The following is a 23871-nucleotide window of genomic DNA, read 5'->3' as shown; positions in this document are numbered from 1 at the left end:
GTTCTCTTCTGTATGTATATTTTTTAAATTGCATCAGTGATCCTCTTTTCTTTTTCTTTTTAGCAGCCCTGTCACTAGCCCTTCTGCCTCCCGATTTCCCCTGCCAAATTTGAACATAATTTCTAAAACAATTTTATCCTCTGCAATTTTTTTAAGGCAATAGAGTACTGCTATCAAAAATATTATAAATTCTGGGAAAGAAAACAGGATATCAAAACCATGTAAATTTTTTTAGTAGTTTTTGCCAGTGTATCCCTGGGGAAGGGGAGGAAGAGAGCCTTTGAATTAATTAGTTCTTACTTTTGCCACCCTTCATTAAATTCTACTGCTAGTTGTTTCACACAGCTTTGGCGTGTCTGGGGATGATCTTCAGGTTGCTTAAGTCTTGACAGGGAGGCAGCATGATACAGTGGTACCTCATCTAGGGTCAGAGGACCTGAAATGAGATCCTGGCTGTGCTTCCCCTTGGCTTGTCAAAGGACAAAAAAGTGACACTATCAGTGAAAAGAATGCCAGAGTCAGGGTGCTTTGGTGACTTTAGTAGGAAGCACTGACTTGTCTGTGGAATCCACCAGGAATAATAATATATAATAATAATAACTAATAATAATAATGAATGATAGCTAGATCTCATATAGCACTTTAAGGTCTGCCAACTGCTTTGCATGTGTTATTTCATTTGATCCATATAGAATACTAGTGCTAGAAGGGACCATAGAGATCATCTACTTTGGCCCTTTCTCGTTTTACAGATAGGAAACCAAGACCTTGCGAAGCTAAGAGGCTTTCTAGCCAAGATATCTCCTGTAATTGGGGTGTAATTGGAAAAAAAATCATTTTGAGGACCTTGGGAATAGTTCTGTGGTTTTTCTTGCCAAAAAAAAAGAATGACTTTTTTTTTTTAATTGAACCTAAAATCTATTTGACAGGCAGTGAAGCAGAAATGAAGTAAATCCTTCATGTATGTTAATAAAGGAATATAAGGTGCTCAATTCAGGTGCTTTGAATAGCTGATGAAAATTTGAACTGTTCCATGTCTAGTTCTATAAACATCGTCAACCACATGACCCAGAAAAAGTAAAATAATAAAGTTTCAGGCAAGCAGGAAAAAGGAGCCAGACGATATCAAGCAGAAAATTCCCAGAGCATGTACCAGTGCTCCCTAATTGTGCTGCCTGGCAAGGGGCATCGTCTGCCCCGTTGTGGGACTGCAGAATAAAAATATCCCTCCTTGTGTTCTACTCTCTGTAAGCCACATTTTCCCTACTCTCTGACCAAAGAATAATAGTTATTCAAACTTGGGTAGATGTTCTAGTTTCTAAACATTTTTCTCACAATAACCCTGTTAAGATATGGAATACAGTTATCCTCCCCACATTACAGCAGGGCACCACTGCCCAGAGAAGTTAAGAGAGTTGCCCAGGGTCACACAGCTAGCTAGTGACAGTGCCACGATTTATACTGAGATCTCCTGACTCCAAGTCTAGTGGTCTTTCTCCTGCATCTCAGAATATGCGGCGCAGATCAAAGAAGTCAGGTTTCTGCTATGCCTTCTGTATCCACTTTGAGGAAGCTACGACCTTTTTGTCTTCTATAAAATGCTCCCATATCTGGCATGTCCCACACATAGAGGACATTCAATACATTCTTCTTTGTTAGAAGGGAGGATTAAGAGAGAGATAGAGAGAGGCAGGAAATAACTGTTGTGTAAAAAAACATGAGTCACCACTAACACTTTAGAACAATGGTAGCTGATGATGATTTGGTCTTGGCTTAATGACATACTACACACAATCAATCAACAACTCTTTACTGAGCATCTGCTAAGCATAGGATAGTGTTCTGAGTCTTGAAGAACTTACAAATTAGAATAACTCATACTTCTGTAGCACTTCATGGTTTATAATCACTCCAGCCATCACGGCTGTAATCTAGAGATAAACCATGCACAGTGAAAAGATGGGAGAAAAGGTTAGGAAAGAAGGTTGGAAATTGGTCATCACGGGCATCCCTGAACTAGGATGTGAGACAGAAAATGATCATAACCATTTTCTACATACCTTCAACTAAAAGGGGCAATAAATCCACTGCTGGAATTATATAGGACAATTGATAGAGGCATTAATTACATTGATTAGAATTTACAGATCTCTTCTCCCTTCCCTTTTTCATAACCTTCTACCTCCCCCCCCACACACTCACAACCCTGGGCTGGTGATGAGGATCTTCTGGTGAGTAGGGCATCTTTAAAAATAGCAAAACATGTAAAACATTAAAAATAAGTATTAAGTCTGGTTTATACAGTTTTTATGGAAAATGGTTCTTGTGTGTGTTCTTGCCCCATCTTCCTTGCTTTATGTGCTTCAGCATGTTGTGGGCAGCTGGGAAGGGCAGAGGATGGGTATTTGCTCTGATAGACCTCAGTATTAATGGAAATTCTGGAAATGTTCAGAGAATGCTGAGATTCCAGGGCTCATTGATAGGGGAGTATTTGACAAGAGACAGTAAGAAGGTTTTTGGGATACTTTTCTCTCTTGCTTCTCCCTTCTACCTGTCTGACTGCTTTTCTTGTCTTCTTTGCTGAATTACAACCTGCTCAAAAAACTCAAATGTGTTCTCACACACTTTCTGCTCTTGGAACATTATTATTCATTGCCACGAGGGAATAGTCTCACAACTTCAGGAGAGACAGGATACTGAAGCAGGAGCATGTGATTGTAAATGTAAGTTCTGTAGCCTTGCTCTCACTTTGAGAACCACTGACCAGTCTGGTGGCTCTCTTGCTATAAAGGGAAAGTTCTCCATTTGGCATTTACAGCTCTTGACAACCTAGCTACAGCCTTCCTTTCCATTCTTACTGAACATTATTTCCTGTTATGTATTTTACATTCCAGCTAAACTGCTGGGCTGGCTGTTCCTCACACCGACACTCTGTCTTGTCTATGCTTCTATTCAGGTGATTCCCTGTGCCTGGAATCCCCTCCCTCCCTCCCGCCTCACTTTCTCCTTTCAGAAGGTCTAGCTTCCTTCAGAGTTCAGCTTGCTATGTGACTCTTTTCCTGATTCTCACTTTTCTCACTACTCTAGCTCCCACTTTCTCTCTCTAGAATCACCTTGTATTTATTTTGCACATATTTTGTATTTCTTTCTATGAGTACAGCTTTCCTTTGTTGTAAGGGAAGGTTGGGGTGGAGGAAGAGGTGTATTTCAAAAAATAACTTTGGTTTTTAAAGAGATATTAAAAAGATATTTCCCCAATAGGATGTAAGTTCCTTGAAGGCAGAAAATGTTCTAATTTACTCATGAATCTCCATAACCTAGCACAGTACGTGGCACATAGTAAGCACCGAATGCTTCTTTATTGATGGTTTAGATGAATGTAATAAGTTTCTTGAGGGCAAGACTTGTTTTGTTTTTGCCTTTGTGGCCACAGCACCTGGCACAGTACCTGACACATAGTAGGTATGCTTAATAAAAATAAACTTAGTAAATGTTTATTGATTGATACTCGTGAATAAATATCATATTGGCATATATGTGTGTGTATGCACACAGAGAGACACAGAGACACAGACTCACACACACATACACACAGAGTGATGGGGCAGGGTTATTAGCTAGGGGCATCAGGAAAAGAGGTAGCATTTGAGCTGAGCTTTGAAGAAATACAGGGATTTTGTGAGGTAGAGATGAAGAAGGAATACATTCAAAGCATAAGGAACAATTTATGTAAAAGCATGGGGATAAGATATTGAATATTATGTATGGGGAATCACAAGTAGGCCAAGATGTCTAGAGCATAGCCTATGGGAAGGGAAATAATCCATAATAAACCTGGAAAGATAGTATAAAGCCAGATTTGGAGAGATTTTATTTTATCTACCATTTCAGTTTTTAAAATTAAATTTTTTTCAATTAACAAAAAAAATTCTCTACTTCCCACCTCCCACACTCAATTAAAAAAAGAAAAGAAAAACAAAGCTTTTATAACAAGCATGCATAGTCAAGCAAAAAATAAAAAAATCCCCACCATTTTCAAAAAAATTATATCTCATTCTGTATCCTGGGTCCATCACCTCCATCACCTCAGTTTACTAGCAGGGAGTTCAGGGCCTAGCAGATGTCTTCTGTTTTCTCAGTATAGCCCATGCATGGCACCATCCAGAGAGAGCACTCTACATCAAGAAATTTAGGAGAAGGGACCAACCTGTGGGCCAGTTTACCCAGCATTACAAGTCCCAGGGCCTATAGTTGACTTTGGTAAGGAGGAGAAGGACACCATCAACCATTGTGGTGTGGTTTCTGGGAGAAGCCATACTAGAGTAGCAGGAGGTTGGGTCAGCAGGAACAGAATAATGATCCTGAGCCAGGCATGATGATGGGGACATTCTGAGTATGAGCTATGAAACTAGGAAAAATCTGCACACTGACCAAGATTGTTTGGGAGGAAGAGATAGGCATCCTTTCCCTCTTGGTTAGTGGACAGGTTAGTTAGGTTTCTCTAAGGTTAGTGGTTAAAGTGCTAGACCTGGAATCAGGAAGATCAGATTTCAAATCCATCCCCAGGTACTTATTAGCTTGTATTTAGAAAGTCATAAGCTTTGGTCGTCTGTAATGTTAATTATGTTAAGGAGAGTTAAAAATCTTCCCCACCCATTAATGAGCCTTCCCCTTTTGCTAATTTCTAATGAGGCCCTGGTTCTCAAGAGTTATGATGCCCTCTGGCTCTGAAAAAAGTATATGTATTCTGAGGTGAGGTTTTGTTTTGAGGCTTACTCACTGGAAGTGTTTGTTTGGCCAGAGGAGACTGGGCAGCCAATAAAGAGCGCCCTCCCCCACTTTGAAAACCCAGATGATGGTGCTTCTCTCTCTGGTAACTATGTATGTTTATAATGGTCAGATGGTTGGATCTGTCTGTTGATCTGTGACAGGTGTATTGCTTATGATCAGACAATTGGAAGCCCTGTCTGTTGATCTTTATTTCTCTGTTTGTATTTTCTCTGAAGTTCAGGGTACTGACTTTTCCCTCTGAACTAAATGAATGATATATGTACTTGATTAAAATAGATTGTTGGCCCCCTGAAAAGTTGCTTTCCTTTTAGAAAAGCAGAACTAAGAGCCTATACAGCAGGCCTTCTTGTGTATACTGGCAACCTTTCTGTTACATTGTCCCAAATTCCAAGTTCGTTTTAACCTCTCTATACCTTAGTTGTTTTTTTTATCTGTAAAATGAGGGCATTGGACTCCATGACTTTTCAGTTTCCTTCTATTTCTAAATCTATCATCCTATGATCCTGCTTCTCTCTATCACTGCCAAGCCATTTGAAAAAAAGCCACTGGGGCTTTGAAAGCTTTATTCTTTTCCTAAATGTTGCCTTCCCTTCCCTAAATGTTTACTTCTAAGTCTTTAAAATGAAATAAAACTTTTAGCCAACAACGGAAACTCAAGCCTTTTGATGTGTCTTACTCAATGTACAGCTATCTAGATAAGAGAGAGGGGGAGAATCCCGCTTTATTTGAGAAGAGATAATAATACAGTAAGGCTAGATTGGGAGCTAGAGCTACAGAGGCGTAGAAAAGACAGATTGATGTTTGACATTCACAAACATTATAAAAGAACCCTGAGCAGTCTACCAGTACCATACCAGAAAATTGAGCTGCTTCTATATGAATTGCCTTTGGAAGACTGAAGATCACCTGGCAAGATATATAAGGTCCTTTCTCGAGCTGGACTGCCAAGCATTCAGATCCTACTGCAAAGAGTGCAGTGTTGTTTGAATGCCAAACATATGTTTGTCTAAAAGACTGTTTTACAAAAAACTCACACAAGGCAAGGGCTCACATGGTGATCAGAAGAAGTAATGCAAGGACACTATCAAGGTCTTTTTGAAGAACTTTAGTATCAAGTAAAAGACATGGGAGACACTGGCACAGAATGGTCCAGCATGGTGTGCTCACATCAAAGAAGGCACTGTGTTTTATGAGCAAAAAAGAATTGCAGTAACTGAAAAGAAAAACCAAAAACTGAGATGCATAAATTTAGAGAGCTGCCTCCCAAATGGTCATGCAGACTGCCTGACCTGTGGCAGAGCCTTCTGAGCTTGATCAGCCACAGCTGGACATACCGTATATTGACCCCAACATTGTGATGTCATTTTGGTCCTCTTTGAGCACAAAGTACAAACAGCAACAGAAAGGAACCATGACCAAATATACCCAAGAATACCCTGGTTTTGTTCCCTTTACATGTGAGCCTAAAAGCAGCAACAGGGAGATTACAAGCAGCATTGTCCTACCTCGATCCCAGAAGCTGGAGACCACTGGCTGTCTTACAGGCATTTCAAAAGAAATCAAACCTGCAAGGGGAAAGGAGTGGCTTGACCTGTAGGGTATCAATTACACTTGTTATAATGGCTGTACTGGTGGTGCTATAATAACCTAACAATGATTCCCTTAGGTGGTTAGATTAGCAAATAGTAAAGTATGAGGCCAGGGTCCTTTTTCAGAGGAAGGATGAAGGGAGTGGCTTGAAGAGCTTTGAGGAGTAAAGAGGTTTGGAATAGACTCTGTGGGAAGTGAGACAGAGTCAACTCTGGAAGAGTAAAAGGACTGCCTTTCTCTAGTGTAGGATCATGGAGATCAGATAATATAAATTTGTAGGGGACCCAACCTTGGGTAACTTCTGTCAACACATTTGTAGAAACAGAGGGGGAGGAGAATAAAGAACTGTATAAAATTGAGCAGAACTACAGAGTCACAATTAGGAAGGGGGGAAATTGCAACCTGAGGAGAAGTAAGGACTAGATTTAGGAATGCATATGTATATGGTATTCCTCTGTTTCCAGTTCCTGGCACATATCAAGTATGTGCTTAATAAATGCTTGTTGAATAAGTGAATGAGACAGCACAAAACCCAGTGATAGGGTGATTTGGTCATTGTCTTAGATTACAAACTACTTGAGAGCAGGGACTATGTCTCATTTTCCTATGTACATTGCTTTGCTCATAGTAGGAGCTTAATAAATGTTTGGTGAACCAATCTAGGTGGGTATGGGGTGGGGGTTGGGGAATCCACAATTTACAATTTGGTATTGGACATGGATAATATTCAATTCAATTCAATTATTTACAAGGAATCATTATTAATCAGAATGAGAACTCACATTTACTATAGTTTTTTCAATTTTACAGTTAACTTACCTGGATGACACATTTTGGGCTGGGACAGTCAGGATAACTATACTGAATTCCTCAAACATACTTGCTTTCCTGATTCTGAACCTTTACCCATGTCCTTCTCCTTCATGGAATGCCCTTCTCCCTCTTCTGTCACCACAGGAGCAAGGCTGTGTTCCAGCCTCCCTTCTTGCATTGCCCGTCCTTGGTTGCACCAGCCTAAAGGACTTTCTCCTCCCAAATTCTGTTTGACACTAATCATGTAGGAAACTTTGTAAATGAATTATAAAGACTGAGAAGAAAATCAACATATTTATATTTTCTCTTTGAATGGAAATTTCAGCCTGTTCCAGATCTGTTCTGAATAGTCAAAATAAGCTTTAATTATTTGCTCTGGACTCCTCTGTTATTTATTTCAACTTCAAAGATAGGGAATAAAGCAAATTCAGACTTGGATGTGCTGTGAATTCTGATGACGTTTAGGATGAGAAAAGAAGTTCAACAAAGGAGTAACTTCTTGGATCTACTACTCAGAAAGTGGTTACCTTTGATAAATGATGCCCCAGAATACCATTCTAAGGTCAGCAAGCATTTATTAAGTGCTTATTATATGCAAGGCACAGTGATAAGCACTGGAACTTCATAGAAAAAAAACAAAAACAAAACCATAACCCCTGCCTTCAAAGAACTTGCATCCTAATAAGGGAAACAGTGTGTTATCCATGTGCATACAAGATATCTACAGAGTTGATGGGAAGAAATCTCAAAAGGAAGGTTCTAGCAACAAAGGAAACCCAGAAAGATGTCTTGTAGAAGGTGAGATTTGAGCTGAGTCTTGAAGAAATCTAGTGTGTGAGTAACAGCAAGTAGGCCACCAGAGACAGACCGAAGAGTATGTAGAGGGGCATAGAGTATAAGATGAGAAAGGTAAGAAGGCACCAGCTTTGTAAAGGTCTTTAAATACCAAGCAGAGAGCTTTATAATTAATCCTCAAGGTAATAGGGAACCACTGGAATTTTTCAGGGGGCACAGAGGGAGTATGTAACATGGTTGACCTACACTTTAGAAAGATTACTGTGGCAGGTCAGTGGAGGATGGAATGAAATAGGGGGAAACTTGAGAGAGAAAGACTCATTAAAAACCTATTGCTCTGGTTTGAAGGAAGGTGATAAGGGTGTGTACTAAGGTGGTGGCTATGAGAATACAGAGAAAAGGTCTATATAATAAGAGATGTGAAGGAGATAGTGGCACTCTAGATAGTAATAGAAGAGGGGAGGATTTGAGGAGAAAGTTAATGAGTTCTTCTTTGAATGTCCTTTGTTTAATCATTCGCTTTTAGGCACTGATAAAGGCTTACCCAGAAAGTTCAGTGGATAAAAAGCAGAGCCAGACATATTGACAGGCTTCATTCACCTAATTAACATTGACTACTCTTCAACTACTTCTACAACCCATGGACTGCACAGTAGATTCATAGGCTTTAGTGTAAAAAATTCACCTAAGACCAAGGGAGAAAGTTGCAATGAAGTAGAAGAATTATTGGGATTTGTAATGTCAGTTGTTACAAAGGAAAACATGGCCTGCAGCCTTACTGAAATCACTCAGTAGGTCACAAAGTTTTTCAGTCAGTTGTATTTCATCTTCCTACTGCCTTTTCAGTTTAGTTTTCTTGTAATTTTAAAGGATTTGGAGTTTGGGGCAAAGGTAAGGAGCAATAGAAGGGACGGATATTCTAAGTGTCCCTCCTACAAGGAGATATTTGTGCTCCAGGAATCTTGAAGAATGCTAAGAGCTAACTTTGTATTGCTGGTAGGAGGTAGGATGTGTGGACATTCCTTCTTCTTTCAATGACTATTTAAAAGCCTCTGCATTCTCAGAGCACTGCTAGGTTCTGAGGGACTGACAACATAATTTGTATTTTATTTGTATTGTGCACTGTCTTCCCCTCAGCTAGGAAGCCTGTGAGAAGGAAGTCTTCTTTTCATTGATGTGCTTACTATGATATTCTCCCAGCTCAGAAAGCAAAGATACTTCTCGTCTGTGGCTTTTCTTCTTAGGGTATTTTACCCATTCTTGCCACCGACTATCTCAGATCCACTACTGAACTAGTTGTGTAATTAAGAGGAAGTTATTTCTTTTTTATATATATTTCTTTTTCAGTTCTTAACATTCACTTCCACAAGAATTTGAATTCAAAATTTTCTCCTCATCTCTCACATGCATGGTGGCAAAATTTGGAGATCCAGGAGTAGAGAGAGCCTGTAAAGGAGTGAAAAATGGCTGGCTACTTGCTCAAAATGGAGATTCTGGGAAGAATTCTCCAATGGAAAGAGGGAACCATGGAGTGGTGTAATATTGATGTCTTGATCATTGATAGAAGATGAAGGAAGCGTGACAACAAGGACATGGAGAACAAAATAGCAGATTTATAATGAAAGCTATGGAGTATCTATAGGTAATTAAAGACTTATCTAAGATTATAGCCTTAGAATATTAACATCCTAATTTAAAACCAAAGGGTTTTAGATTTTTTGCTTTTGTTTTAATCTACTTGTTTTAGTCTCCCAATTCCTTTAATGTGAAGAAAGAACCTTAAAAATACATATATAGTAAAAAGCATAAAATAAGAAAGGTATCCTGGAAAAGGTAGTGTTTGAACTAGGTCTTGAATGATAGGGGGGATATTAAAAAGCAAAAATAATGGAGAAGGCATAGAGAATGATATGAGCAAAATGGGACAGCATAATACTTGTACAAGTGATAGCAGATAGTCTCAATTTAGCTGGAGTATGATCTTCATGAACAGGAGTACTAGGAGATAAACTTAAAAAAAGTAAGGAGGCATCAAGATGTGGAGGACCTTGAATAGCAGGGTTAGGAATCTGGACATTATTGGATAGCCATTGAAAGGTTTTGAACAGAAAAGTGAGCGACATGATTATATTTCTGTATTAAGGATATTAATCTGGTGCTGTATGAAGGATGGATTTGCAGGGGGAGGGAATAGAATCCAGGAGATCATTTAGCAGGCTATATTAGTAGTCCAGTTACATAATATTAATGGCCTATATTAACATGGCAGCAATAGAATTAGGAATAGTGGGATGGATTCAAGAGACTCTGGGTCACCTGAGTCAATCAGATTGCTACGTTATTAGACATATGATGTGAGGAAGAAGACATATAAATTCTAGGAATAAGGAAGTGATATATATATATATATATATATATATATATGCCTAGTACTATATACATATAGTACTAGACAACAGCTATAGTGTTGTGTCTGGTTCTGAATGCTGCCATTTAGGAAAGACATTGATTTGCTAGTGGGTGACCAGAATGGTTCGTGCCAAATAAGAATCAATTGAAGGAACTGGGAATGAATGTTTAGACTGCCTGAAGAAGAAAATATTCAGGCAGGCTCTATACCAGGGGCAGGAAACCTGTGGCCTCAAGGCCACATGTGGCTCTACACAATACCTGTCTTCAGGTGTTAGAAAAGCTACCCTGTGGAAGAAGGATTCGATTTATTCTACTTGACCCAAGAGGGCAGAACTAGGAGCAATGGATAGAATTTTCAGAGATAAATGGAGATTTGATATAAGGAAAAACTTCCTCTCAGAGCTATCCAAAAGTGGAATGGGTCATTTCAGTGGCTTCTCCACTGTCATTCTTTAGACAGAGGCTGAGATATCCCTTTGGAGATATTGTAGAGGTGATTGCTCAAGTATTGGTGGGACTCTCTGGTTTCTGAAATCTCTTCTAACTTGAGGATTCGATATGATTATTTTAACCCTGCAAGTGGGACATTCAGGTAAATGAGTGGTGAATAGTTTCATAACCTTAAATTATTTTAACTTTTTCCTTCTTTTGCATCTAAAGCTTATTTTTTCAATTTGTCAATATAATTTTTCACAATAGACAACATTCTTTTCAAAGTAAATTCCTCCAAAACAGTTAATCAATACTTAACAAAAGAGATGTGTCTTTTAAATGTAACAGGAGAGCACCGACATTGACTTGTATTTGACCCCTCACTGTGGACTTTTGTACATTAAAGTCATTGTATGTATTGTTTTTTTGACTTTGCTTTCTTCACTCTGCATCACTTCATGATTCTTCCGATGTTTTTCTAAGTTCTTCACATTTATCATGACTTGAACCTTTTCTCAGACCTTTTTTAAGGTGGTAAAGTTTTGTTTTGTTTTGTTTTGTTTTATTGAACTGAAATCTGCTTCCATGTAATTCTTACCCACTGGTTTTATGGTGTCTCATTCCTTCTTCCATCCAACAGTCCTTAACATTTATGAAGGTCTCTTGGCCTCCAGGTCGCCATTTCTGATTTTGGCATTGATAACAAGTTACCTTACTCCAGCCATCAATCAAACTTTTTAAATCATTATATAACATAGAGGACATAGATTTGCAGAAGACTCTCAAGGCAAGAGGTTAATATAAGTTTATGGAAGAATAACTTGAAAGATGTCTTACTGTCCAAGTTTACGCTTGGCACAGAATCCCTCTGAAGTTAAGAAATTAAGTCAGAGGACGTTTTTGTGAAATAAGAACTACCCACTACGTCTAGTTGTGTACAAAGTCCACAAGTACAACAGGAATGATAATGAGAGTTTATATTTACAGAGTTGCAGGGCTGCGAAGTATTTTATCTTCATTCATTCGATTCCCACAAAAGTCCTGTGAGGTAGATGGTACAAGCAGAAGAAGGAAACAGACTCAGAAAGTGTTAGCCATTTGCTCAGGATCTCTAAGCTTGGTGAAAATCTCAAAGTGGTGGATCCAGTGGAATTGAAAAAGAATTAGCAGTATTCAGAAGGATTCTTTGTAACCCTTACCCCACCACTCCTATTAAGAAAAAGAAAAAATGAAAGCAAGATAAATCTTTCCAAAGCTGCATCAGAATGTTAACTCTGACCCATAAAGAAAGGATAAAGTTTTATGAGAACTTTACAAGAGCATTAGCGTGACTGTGGAAACTGTACTGAAAATGTATTTTGATGCTGGAGACAGAGGTATTTCAATTGGCTTGCCTCTTGGGTCTAACAAATCATAATTCCTCATTGCTTTGTTATTTTCAAGTTGTACTGATGCAAAGTTGTCCTCTCGGAAAATTTCTCAGAACATGTTTACAGGCCTAGGCAATGAGATCATAGAATCTTAGGTTTGGAAGGGACCTTAGTGGTCGGCTAGTCCAATCTCTCACCTAATATAGGAGCTGTGGCCATCTAGCCTCTGCTTGATCTTTTTCGGTGATGGAGAAGTCATTACTTCTTAAGGTAGTGCATTGGGTTTTTGGACAGTGGTAATACCAGAAAGTGTTTCCTTATGAAGTTGGAATCTACTTCACTCTCATTCTTACCCACTAAGTCTGGTTCTGCCTGTGGACCTTCATTCTCTTCCACAAGACAGTCCTTGTAATGTATGAAGACAGTTATCATATGCCACCAGATTCTTTTATTCTCTTAAGCTAAAAAAAGTTCCAGTTGCATAAGAGATACAAATCTATCATTTGGTATGGAGAAGTGAAAGCTGAGGGGTAATGTAATCCTTTTTTCAAACATTTGAAATATTTATATAGACTAAAATAAGCAGACTTTGCCTTTGTTGAAGAAATTATCTTAAACTGAGGCATGAGAAATTTAGGCTAGAGAATGGGTAAAAATGTCTGATTCCGTGGTTAATTGGGTTTATCAATTAACTTAGAAAGGTTACATATTATCTTTTTCTAGAGGTCTTTAACAAACAGATTTGGTTTTGTTGGTTTGGAGTGCTTTATTGTGGTCCTGCCTGAAAGGAGAGTGATGGAGGAGATTGGAGGTGTCAGACATGGCCTGCAGGTCCTTCCCATTGCTGCTGAACCAGATTAAAACTGGGATATAGTTAACAAAATAAATAAAAACGCAAGAAGACATAGATAACCATATATTTTAAAACTTAAGTCAGCTTGTTGCCCATAGGGATCCTTATGTTGGGATTAGTGGCATCCAGTTTCTATTTGAGTTTGATACCACTGGACGAGATGACCTCTCAGTGGTGTCTTATAATTTTGTGACTTCAGCTTTTGCATCTCAGAAAGAGAAATGTTTGGATATTTCTATTGCCTTCTGTAAGAGTCACAGAACCATAGGATTGGAAGAGACCTTAACTTCCATCATTCAACCTTTCCTTAAGTACCTCTACTTGGATGATTGATGTAGTGTATGGGAAACAGATATTCACTACATCCTAGAGCATTCCATTCTGCTTTTCAAAAGCTTTGGTTCTTAGAAGTTCTTTCTAACATCAAATCTAAATTTTCCTCTTTGAAACTCCCAACCTTACTCCTTGTCCTGCTCTGTGAGGCCTTGAAGAACAAATATAATCCTTCTTCTACATGACAGCCTTTTAGTACTTGAAGACAGCTATCATGACCTACTAAGTCTTTTCCTCTCCATCCTAAACATTCCCATTTCTACAAAGATACTCATACAACATGAACTCAAGGCCCTTCACTATTCTGGTTGCTCTCAGCTGTACTCTTTATATATAGTTTATCAATGTTCTTCCTAAATGTGGTATTCAACCTTGAACATAGTACTCAAGATAGCTTCTGGCCATAAACCCTCCACAGTGGGACTATCCCATTCTTATCCTAGAAGCTGTGCCTTAATGGAATCGAGATCATAATGATTCTGTTAGCTGCTTTTTAACGCTGTTAACTAATATGGAGCGTGAAACCCAACCATCTCCCCCAAGTTTTTGCTCAGATGATCTGTTAGCCACATCTCCCCATCTTACACTTATAAAGTTTATTTTTCTAACTCAGCTGCAAGAATCATATTTATCCCTACTATATATCATTTTACTTAGCTAGTTTAAAATGATTATGCAAAACATTAAACTTAGATTGCTATTTACCTCATGAATACCCAGTCTTTCTTAGTATTGGTAAGGTTTTTCATCATTTGTCCACTAACGTTCCTCACTGTTTGCATCTCTATTCTGATAACCAGTGCTATAATCAACCACCCTTCAGCCTTTTCTCTACTTAAACCTTTCTAAACCCCTTACAAAAGCCAACCTGTTTACTTCCATCTCCCCTGGGATCTTATCCTTTTGGCCACTTGTCTGCTCTTCTCTCAGTCTATAATCTTCTATCTCTCCTTATCCGTTGGCTCCTTTTCTGCTTTCTAGAAATACAATCAGTGTCTCTCATGCTCACCAAACTTGACCTTGTCATCTCCTCAACACTTCACCATACATCTCTCTTTTTGCAGCAGAGTTCTAGAAGAGGTTGTTTGCAAGCATTGCCTCCACTGCCTCATCCCTCCTTCACTTCTTCCCTTTATAACATGGCTCCTGACTCGTACTGCTCTTCTTTTGGCTTCAAGTTGTGTATAACTAATCATTATTGTTAAAAAACAGTATCAATCAAAAACCATTTCTGTCACATGATCATGAGAACTAGAAATGATTTTAGAAGTCATTTAATCCAAACCCTCCTTTTACAGATAAACAAGCAATTTAGGTTCAAGTTACATGTAGGTAGTTCCCAGAGCTCTGCCCTAGGACCTTTTCACTTCTCCCTCTGTCCTCTTTCTTTTGATGACTCATCAGCTCCCATTGATTGAGTGATCATCTCTGATATAGATGATGCCTATATCTATTTATTCAGGTATAAACTCTCTCTTGACAGTCTTGGGTCTTCAACTGCTTATTGGACATCTTAAACTCAACATATCACAAACTAAACTCATTATCTTTTCTCCAAACCCTCCTCTCTTCCTAATTTCCCTGTTTTCATCCTTGACTCATTGCTCTCCCACCCCATCCAGTCTGTTACCAAAGCCTATCCATTCTACCTTCACAACAAGTCTTCTCTACACTCTTTTCTTTTCTCTGACACTGCCACCACCCTGGTCTGGGCTCTCATCACCTCATGCGTGTACTACTATATTTAACCTGCTAGTGAATCTCCCTGCCTCAAATCTCTTCCCTCTCTAGTCTGCCCTCTGTTCTGCTATGAAAGTGATCTTCCTGAAGTGCAGATCTGACCCTGTTACTCCTCCTCTCTCGTCACTCCGCTCCTGTTGTGGCTCCCTAAGGATCAAATATAAAATCCTCTTTATAACCTGATTCCTTCCTGTCATTACAGTCTTCTCATATTTTCCTTCCTCCACATACTCTGTGATCCAGTAATGCTGGCCTCCTGGCTGTTCCATTTCTCAACTCTGAACATGTTTATTGACTGTCCTCCGTGCCTGGAACTCTCTCTGTCCTCATCAGTACCTCCTGACTTCTCTGGCTTACTTCAAGTCCTCGCTAAAATTCTGCCAGAAGCCTTTCCCTGTCCTCTTTAATCTTCATGCCTTCTCTCTGAAAATACCCCCAATTTATCTTGTGTATATATGCACATTTATATATATTATACATACATACCTATAAACATGTGCATGCATTTATATGTATGTATATGTATAAAATACTGTGAGCTACTAGACAAGGAGAGGGATTGTTTTATGTCTTTCTTTGTATCCCCAGTACTTAGCACAGTGCCTAGTCATAGGAAGTATTTAATAAATGCTTCTTATCTAGGCTGAGAATGTCATTCCCTGCCTAAGAAGCTTTGGTTGTACCTTATTGCCTCTAGGATGAAAGATACATTCTTCTGTTGGGCATGGAAGCCTTTCACAGTCTGACTCCAATCTTTATTTCCAGACTGGTTTCACATTTCTTCCCCTCAAGTACTCTGCAGTCCAACCAAACTGACCTCCTTGCTGTGCCACACATATAATACTCCATTTCCCACCTCCTTGCTTTTGCACAGGCTGCCCTTCCTTCAGGATTTGTCACGGATGCCTCCTGCATAAGGCCTTTCCTGATTTTCTGCAGTTGTTGCTCCTTTCCTACCCCATACATATATTTTACATTTACTCACATAAATGCACATCCTCCCTTCCAATATAATGGAAGTTCGTTGTGGGCAGGGGCTGTTCTGCAATGCTTTGTCCATACGGTGCTTAATAAATGTTTATTGAGTTGAAGAATACTTGCCCAGATACTTAAATATAGGTAGTTGGAGTTCCCTCAATTTTTCTAGTTCCTTTCCAATCAAACCAAGAATAGGAAAGATGACTTTCTTTTTTATTTTTTTAAAATTCAGGTGTTGAAGGCTTTTCTTCAGTCTTTTGCCACTGGCAGGATAAACAACAAGTTTGACCAACTTGTTCTAGGTCGCCCTAAGCAAACACAAAACTTGAACAAAGCCCAATGTCTCTTCTGCGATAAATCCTTAAATTCTTTGCAAAATATATTATTGGCATTACAGGCTTATGCTGATCCTTCTTAATAGAGTTTCAGACATGGTTTCTTTTTATTGAGATTTTTTATTTCATTAAATATTTCCCAATTACATGTAAAAACTACATGCCCTTCCCTTCTTCTTGAGAAGGCGAGTAATTTGTTATCAATTACACATGTGAGCCATGTAAAACATGTTTCCATGTTAGCCATGTTGCAAAAGAAAACACAGGCAGAAAAACAAAACAAGGAAAATAAAGTTAAAAAAAAGCATGCTTCAATCAGCATTCATAGTTCCCTCTTTGGAGGTGGATAATGTTTTTGAGTATTGGTCCTTTGCAATTATCTTGGCTCATTATCAAACATAGTTTCACAAAAATGTTGAATGGTTTCTGTGTACATTGTTGGGGAAAGAGAACAGAAAACATGAGAAGCAGCTTACCTGTGTGAGCTTGGACAAGTCAGTTCACCTCATTGGGCCTCAGTTAATTCATCTGTAAAATTAGGAGTTTGGACTAGATGACCTTGGAGGTCCCTTCCAGCTCTGTTAGCCTAGGATGCTATGACTATGTAGAGTAGAAAGTACACTACTCCAGGAAGCCAGAGGCCCAGCTGCACTGTGATGTCATGGGGAAAGCCCTGAGGTTAGAGTTGGAAAACCTGGTTCCAGTAGTATTGGCTCTGACACTGACTGTCTGTGGAGCTTTGGCAAGTCACTAAACTTTCCTGAGCCTGAGTTTCCTCATCTGAAAAAAAGATAGTAATAATGCTTGTACTGTCTACCTCAAAGGGTTGTAGTACTCCAATAGGTATATGATCTCCCTCATGTAGATACTCCCTCCTGTGGTTCAGATTGCAACCCATCTGTACAATTTTTATTTTTTTTTCCCCATGAATTCTCCTCACTGGATCCTCTAGATGGTAGGAGGTAGGAGGTCTTTCTTTAGATCTCTTAACATTTCATAGATACCAGTGTTGTCCAGTCCATCTGCTTACCCTTGCAAATGCTGCATCATTTCTTGTCTCTAGTAGACTGTTAGTGTTGTGGTGTAGGTTACTTCTTCTACCCAGGATATATTTCTCTGTCATCCTTTAGGTCACCAGCAGTTGTGTCTTTTCAGAAATCATAGAGGATGGCAGTAATAAACCAAGGCTGGTATCTAACAAGGGGTGAGCAGCACCAGGACAAGGGGGTGCAGGATTCGAGAGCAGAAGATCCCATGGATTTTCACTGGATAACTGTGAGGTCTAGAAAGCCCTCAGAAGTGGAACAGTAGGAGGGCCTGATCAGAGTGAAGAAGTGTGGGAGGGGGAATGAGGCACAGGGAATCCTGGGATGCTAAAGGTAACACTTTTGGGTAATGATGAAGTCCAGGGTGTGACCATTCCATCAGAATACAGTTTTCCTAATCCACCCAGCTGCTAGTGCCCTCCCTTCGAAAGTACCTTGCATTTAATTCTGTGTTTATATATGTGTGTATTAACTTGATATTGATACGGCTAGGTGGCATAGTGCTGGACTGGGAGTCAACCGATTCCAACTGAGCAGCAGACGACTAGCTGTGTGACCCTGAGCACGTCACTTAACCTCTCTCTGCTTCTGTTTCCTCATCTCTAAAATGGGGATAATAGTACCTACTTCTGAGAGTTGTTAGCATAAAATGAGATAATATTTATAAGGCACTTTGTGAATGTTTAAGCACTAAATAAATGTTATTATTATCCTTGTTATATTTATATACGCACTTGTCTCCTCCATTAGAATGTAAAGTTTATTGAATGTTGGGATTGTTTCCTTCTTTGCATTTGTATCCCCCTCACCTAGCACAGTGCCTGGCACATAGTAGGTACATAATAAATAGTTGTTGGTTCATTGATCACCCATCCTTGTGTGTGGCTGAGATGGAATGAAGGAGTAGGACTTGAGGCAGTTAAGGAGCTGGGAAGTTAGGCTATTTGAGGGAGTACCCACTTGAAAAGTCCTCTATTCTAACGAAGTAATAATGTTCTAAAACCTGTGAGTATACGGAAGATTAAAAGTCTGTTGGAGTTTAGAAGTGCCATATGCATCTAGCTTGTGTTTTTCTTCTACTATTTAATCCTTCTCTCCCTACCTCTCTCTCCCCACCCTCCCCCCAAGACATATATTTTGCTTGAAAAGCCTCTGAGAGATGGCAGAGTTTAGCACATGAAGGGCCATCCTTGAAATCAGGATGAGCTGGCTTCAGGTCTTGCCTGTGATACACATTGTCTGGGTAATCCCAGGCAAATCATTTCATCTCCCTATGTCCCAGGGGATTCTAAGATTTGAAATTTCAGACAAGTTGCTGATCTATATCAGTAGAGCAAGTTTCCATTCTGGGAATTCAACATGCTTATGCGCCCACAGGGCCACTCCAAAAGAGAAGGAGGAAAAAAAGTACTGAACTCCCTTAAGGTTAACTTCTGCCATTGAAATAACTGATTTGAGTTCTTGTGAAACATACTACAGAGTGAAGCTATCTAGTGACACAGATCACTTATGAGTTCTCCCTGACTTCTGTCCAAATGCATGGAAACAGAATAATTCCTGTTTATTTAACCTGGTTTTCCACAGTAGTAGAATGTTCAACTCACACTTTTTTCTTGACTATTTTATTTCTCCCTTTTTCCTGAATCTGTTAAGTTCCATGTAATTATTAATTTATAGTCAATTGTTACAAAGATCAAAGGCTGAAAAATGTGTTTGTGTCTAAGTCCAGCTAAATGTCCCATTAAGACTAAAAAACAGCCCTAGACATTCAAGCCTTGGGGAACCCATTCTTAAATTCATTCACTTAATTTGAACTGGCTGGAGTTGGTGGATGAGTTCAGTCTCCTGTCATAAGGAGACAACCCCTTGTGCAGCTAAGGCACATAAGCTGCTTCTATTATTAATATTCTTCCTTTGTTTAAAATTGGTTTTTGTTTTGGATTAAATGGAAACTTGGACATGTTCCCAAGCTGATTTAGAATGTGATTCTTAGACAACTCCCCTGCCCCTTCTACTCAGACATGTACTGGGAAGGGCTGATGTACTCCCCTTAGACAAGGAAAACTGTCTTCTCCCTCCCTCTCTTTGGAAGTGTTTCAGAAAGGAGGCTCTTCTTGCTTTCAGCAGTTTCTCCCTGGGGTGGGGGGTGGTGTGGTTGACTCACAGTATGAGTCAGCACCATGACAACAGCATAGGATGCTTTTTGCAAAATGGACTCCTGACCTCACCAACTTGAAGCAAGAAAACCTTAACTGTTTGTTGCTTACTTAGTACCATTCTCAGGCAGCTAGGTTGTATAGTGGATAGAGCACAGGGCCTGGAGTCTAGAAGACTTGAGTTCAAATCTGACCTCAGACACTTACTAGCTGTGTGACCCTGGACAAGTCATTTGATTCTGCACCAGTTTCCTCATCTGTAAAATGAGCTGGAGAAGGAAATGGCAAACCACTCCAATATCTTTGCCAAGACAACCCCAAATAGGGTCATGACGAGTCAGACATGACTAAACAACAACAGTATAGTTCTGTCTTGTAGGATTGAGAGGAGAGTGTGGTATGAGTGGAAAGAGCAGTGGATTGGGAATGTAAAGAGATTTTGCTTTCCAGTCAGACAGTAAACATGTATTAAGCACCTGCTAGATGCCAGTCACTGTGCTATGCACTGGGGGATGCATCTAGGTAAAAGACGGTCCTTGCTCTCAAGAAGATCAAAGTTCTGTCTCTGCCACTGACAAGTGGGAAATGGGCTTGACTATTGTGGGTGTCCATTTTTATAAAATGGGGGAGGGAGCAGGAGACATTGTGATCTGAGATCTGAAAGTTTTTTGATTTTCCCTAGGGTCTAGTATCTAGTCCAAGGGTTCTTAATCTTTTGGGGAGTTATGAACCCCTCCTCACAATAATGTTTTTAAATACATAAAATAAAATACATAGGATTACAAAAGTAATTAATTATATTAAAATATAGTTACGAAAGTACTTTATTTTTAAGTTAATGGAATAAAAACAGGTTAAAAGCCTATGATCTTTTCAGCCACGTTTCACTTTTGTTTGCATGTGACGTGTATCTCTTCTATAGACTATAGGACCTAATTCCAAGCATTTGAAGAATGAAAAGGGTTAACTGTCACTCATTCCAAATCCCTTATTCCTTGATATCTCAGTCATCTTACTCTCTTGCTTGATTAGTTATACAACAGAGGGAAACAGAGGTCAGAGATTCAGGTTGGTAGGAAGAAAGGAAATTCAAGGGCTAAAAGTGGTTGTTGCTATTTTAAACAGCATTATCTTAGCCATTTGCAAGCAAACCAAATGGTTCCCAAACATCTTGGTCACTGTGAATGGGCAAAATCTATGATATTAGTTATTAATACCTTGTTGAAGCTTTTGAAAAACTTATACAAAAGCAAAACATGGAAGATCCAAGCTCCCATTTGTTTAATTTGTAGGAAACCTTAGCAAAGATTCTTCACAAGCATATTCAGAATCCCTAGCTTAAGAGGTAGAAGAAACACTGAGCTGCTTCTTGGCATGCTTCTGAAAAGAATACCTAGAGTGTTAGTGAAATGACTGTAAATCATAGGTAAAGTTTTTGTGTCCATTTCTACGCAAGTTGTATAGTGTAAAAGCAAGCACCCTGACACAGCCAGGATGGCCTGATATCACAGGTTCTTAGATCTGCTTTTCTAAAAGAAAGGCAGCTTTTGAGGGGTCAGCAATCACTTTAATCAAGCGTATGTATCATTCGTATAGTTTGGGGGAAAAAAGTCAGCACCCTGAACTTCAGAAAAAAGTACAAACAGAGAAATAAAGATCAACCAACAGACAGGGCTTCCAACTATCTGACCATAAGCAATACATACATAGTTACTAGAGAGAGAAGCACCAACCTCTGGGTTTTCAAAGCTGGGGGGGCGGGGGGGGGGGGGGGGGAGGGTGTCCTTAGTGGATGTCCAGAGTCTTATCTGGCCAAACAAACATTTCCAATGAGTAAGCCCCCAAGTAAAACCTCACTTCAGAGTATTTACACACATTTCACTGCCAGAGGGCCCTTGAGAACCAGTGCCTCATTAGAAAATGAACAAAAAGTGTGGGTGGGCCTCCCCTAATCAAGCTTCTTTTAATGGACTGACCCATCCATGCATGGGGAAGATTTTTAACTCTCATTAACACTACTTACAGCTAATCATAGTATCTTGGAGTTGGAAGGTATCTTCCTTGCACCCAGGTAAGAATTCTCCCTACCACATTCCCAACAAGTGGTCATCTAGCTTCTGATTAGATTCCACTAGAGACAACTGCTTTGGAGGCAGCTTTTTCCATAGTTAATTAGTTAGCTTTAGTTGTTGCGAAGTCCTTCCTTGTGCTAGGCTTTTCTATTCAAATCAGGTCAGTAAGCATTTATTAAGTGCCTGCTGTGTTCCAGGTACTGTGCTAAGAGCCAGGAATATAAAGAAAAGCAAAAATAGTCCTTGGCCTCATATTCTAATGGAGGAGACAACAGGCAAACAACGATGAACAAACAAGAAATAATTAGATAAATTAGAGGTCATCTCAGAGGGGAGATACTAGCATTATTAAGGGGGACCAGGAAAGGCTTCTTACCGAAAGTGAGATTTTAGCTGAGAATTGAAGAAAGTTAGGTTGTCCAGGGTTTTCTTCTCAAACTAAACATTCCCAGTTCCTTCACCTATTGACCATTTGATAGTAGGATTCTGAAATCCTGAAACATATAGTTGACATAGTTAAAAAAATCAGAAAGTATTTTTAAACTCATTTTTCTCCTTAAAATCCGTGCCTCCTCCTACCTTTCCTAATTCTATTAATAGGATCTCCCCTCTGCCAGTTGTACATACTTCAGACCTCTGATTTACCTTAAACACTTCCCCCTCTCTCCTCACCTACATAAAATCAGTTGTCAAGTTTGGAGGGAGGATTTTACTTCTAAAATCTTTTGCTTCTATGTTCCCTGCTTTCCGTTCTCACTGCCATCGCCTTAATTCAGGACCTCATTATATCTTTTCTGGACATTATCTCTATGCCATTTTTACAGTATAGACTTATAAGATCTTAGCACTGGAACAAATCTTTGAAGTCATTTAGTTCAACCTGAGAATTTTCTGGATGAAGAAACTGGGACCCAAAGATTCAGTGAGATCTTCTCAGGGTAACACGACTGATCTGTGACGGAGTTGTAACCAGAACCCAGTTTTCCTGCCCAACATTTTTTCCTTTATACTGTAATGTAGCAGATTTCATAGCTTTAGGAAGCCCAGTCTGATATTTACATACCAATGTGTAACCATTTCATCCTAAATGCTTAGATGTTTTCCTCTACCTGGGAACAGAGACAGCCTTTCTTAGGAAGGACACTCAGGGTTCTGTGCCAAGGTCTTAGATCCTAAGAAACCTGCCCTATACTGGCCTTAAGCAGTCTGGTGGGCCTGTATATTGCCCAACCATTCCCTTACCCCCATTTAGTAAACGATATGGACTCTAGGATCAGATATAGAATAAAATATATATAAAGTCAACCATAAAGGTATTACGCTTTCAAATCTTTCAGAGCCTGGCCCCTTCCTACCTTTCTGCTCTTCTTACACCTTACTCACCATCATATATTATTCTGTAATCCAGTGACACAGGCTTCCTTGCCATTTCCTCCCTCCCTGATTTCCTTCAGATCCTAGCTAAAATCCCACTTTCTGCAAGAAACCTTTCTCCCTCCTTTATGAGATTACCTCATTGTACCAGTATGCAATTGTCTGCATATTAGCTTCCCGGTTGGTTCCTTAAGATCAGGGAATGTTTTTCTGCCTTTCTTTGTATTATACAGTACTTGACTTCCTAAGACTTGTTCCTTTAAAATGACATCCCCTTATGTTTTCTAGGAATCTGAATGTCTGTGTTTGGAGTTTGATGAAGTCAAGCTCAACCAAATCCTGAAGAAGCTCACTGAAGTGGAAGACAGTATCAACACCCTGACAAACCCAGCCTAACCACGGAGATGATTTTGGAAGAAGTTAGGGACTTCACAGTGGGAGCCACCTGAAGTTCTAACCATTTATCTGTTTCCTCTATGACATTCCACTGCAATAAATTCTCAAACCAGAATACTGCCTGTTTGCTTTGCTTGGGTGCAGGGATGATAGGGGGTGGGATGAGGTGGAGGGGGCTCTAGAGTAGGGATTAAAACTTTTTTCCCCTGAACCTCTTGAGCAGTCTGGTGAAGCCACTGGACCACTTCTCAGAGTCTTGTTTTTAAATGCATGAAATAAAATACATAGGATTACAAAGGAAACAAACTATATTTAATACAGTTATCAAAATAAAAAAAATTCATGTACTCCCTTAAAATCTCTCCACAGATACTTTGGGAGTCTG

General features: G+C 39.4%; 1 protein-coding gene across 3 annotated transcripts in view; it reads left to right on the top strand.

Annotated features, from left to right (window-relative positions):
• COMMD1 (copper metabolism domain containing 1) overlaps window positions 1-23601 on the top strand; it is a 264032-nt gene extending 240431 nt beyond the window's left edge. For all 3 annotated transcript variants that reach the window (XM_072635456.1, XM_072635458.1, XM_072635457.1), the window contains one exon: window positions 23379-23601. In XM_072635456.1, the coding sequence (XP_072491557.1) occupies window positions 23379-23486 (108 nt within the window). In that variant the 3' untranslated portion in view covers window positions 23487-23601. The remainder of the gene's footprint in view (window positions 1-23378) is intronic.
• The last annotated feature ends 270 nt before the right edge of the window (window positions 23602-23871 follow it).

This window comes from Notamacropus eugenii, chromosome 1, assembly GCF_028372415.1.
Source record: "Notamacropus eugenii isolate mMacEug1 chromosome 1, mMacEug1.pri_v2, whole genome shotgun sequence".
NCBI lineage: Eukaryota > Metazoa > Chordata > Mammalia > Diprotodontia > Macropodidae > Notamacropus > Notamacropus eugenii.
The sequence above is the reverse complement of the archived record's forward strand: the minus strand, read 5'-3'. Positions and strand labels throughout refer to the sequence as shown.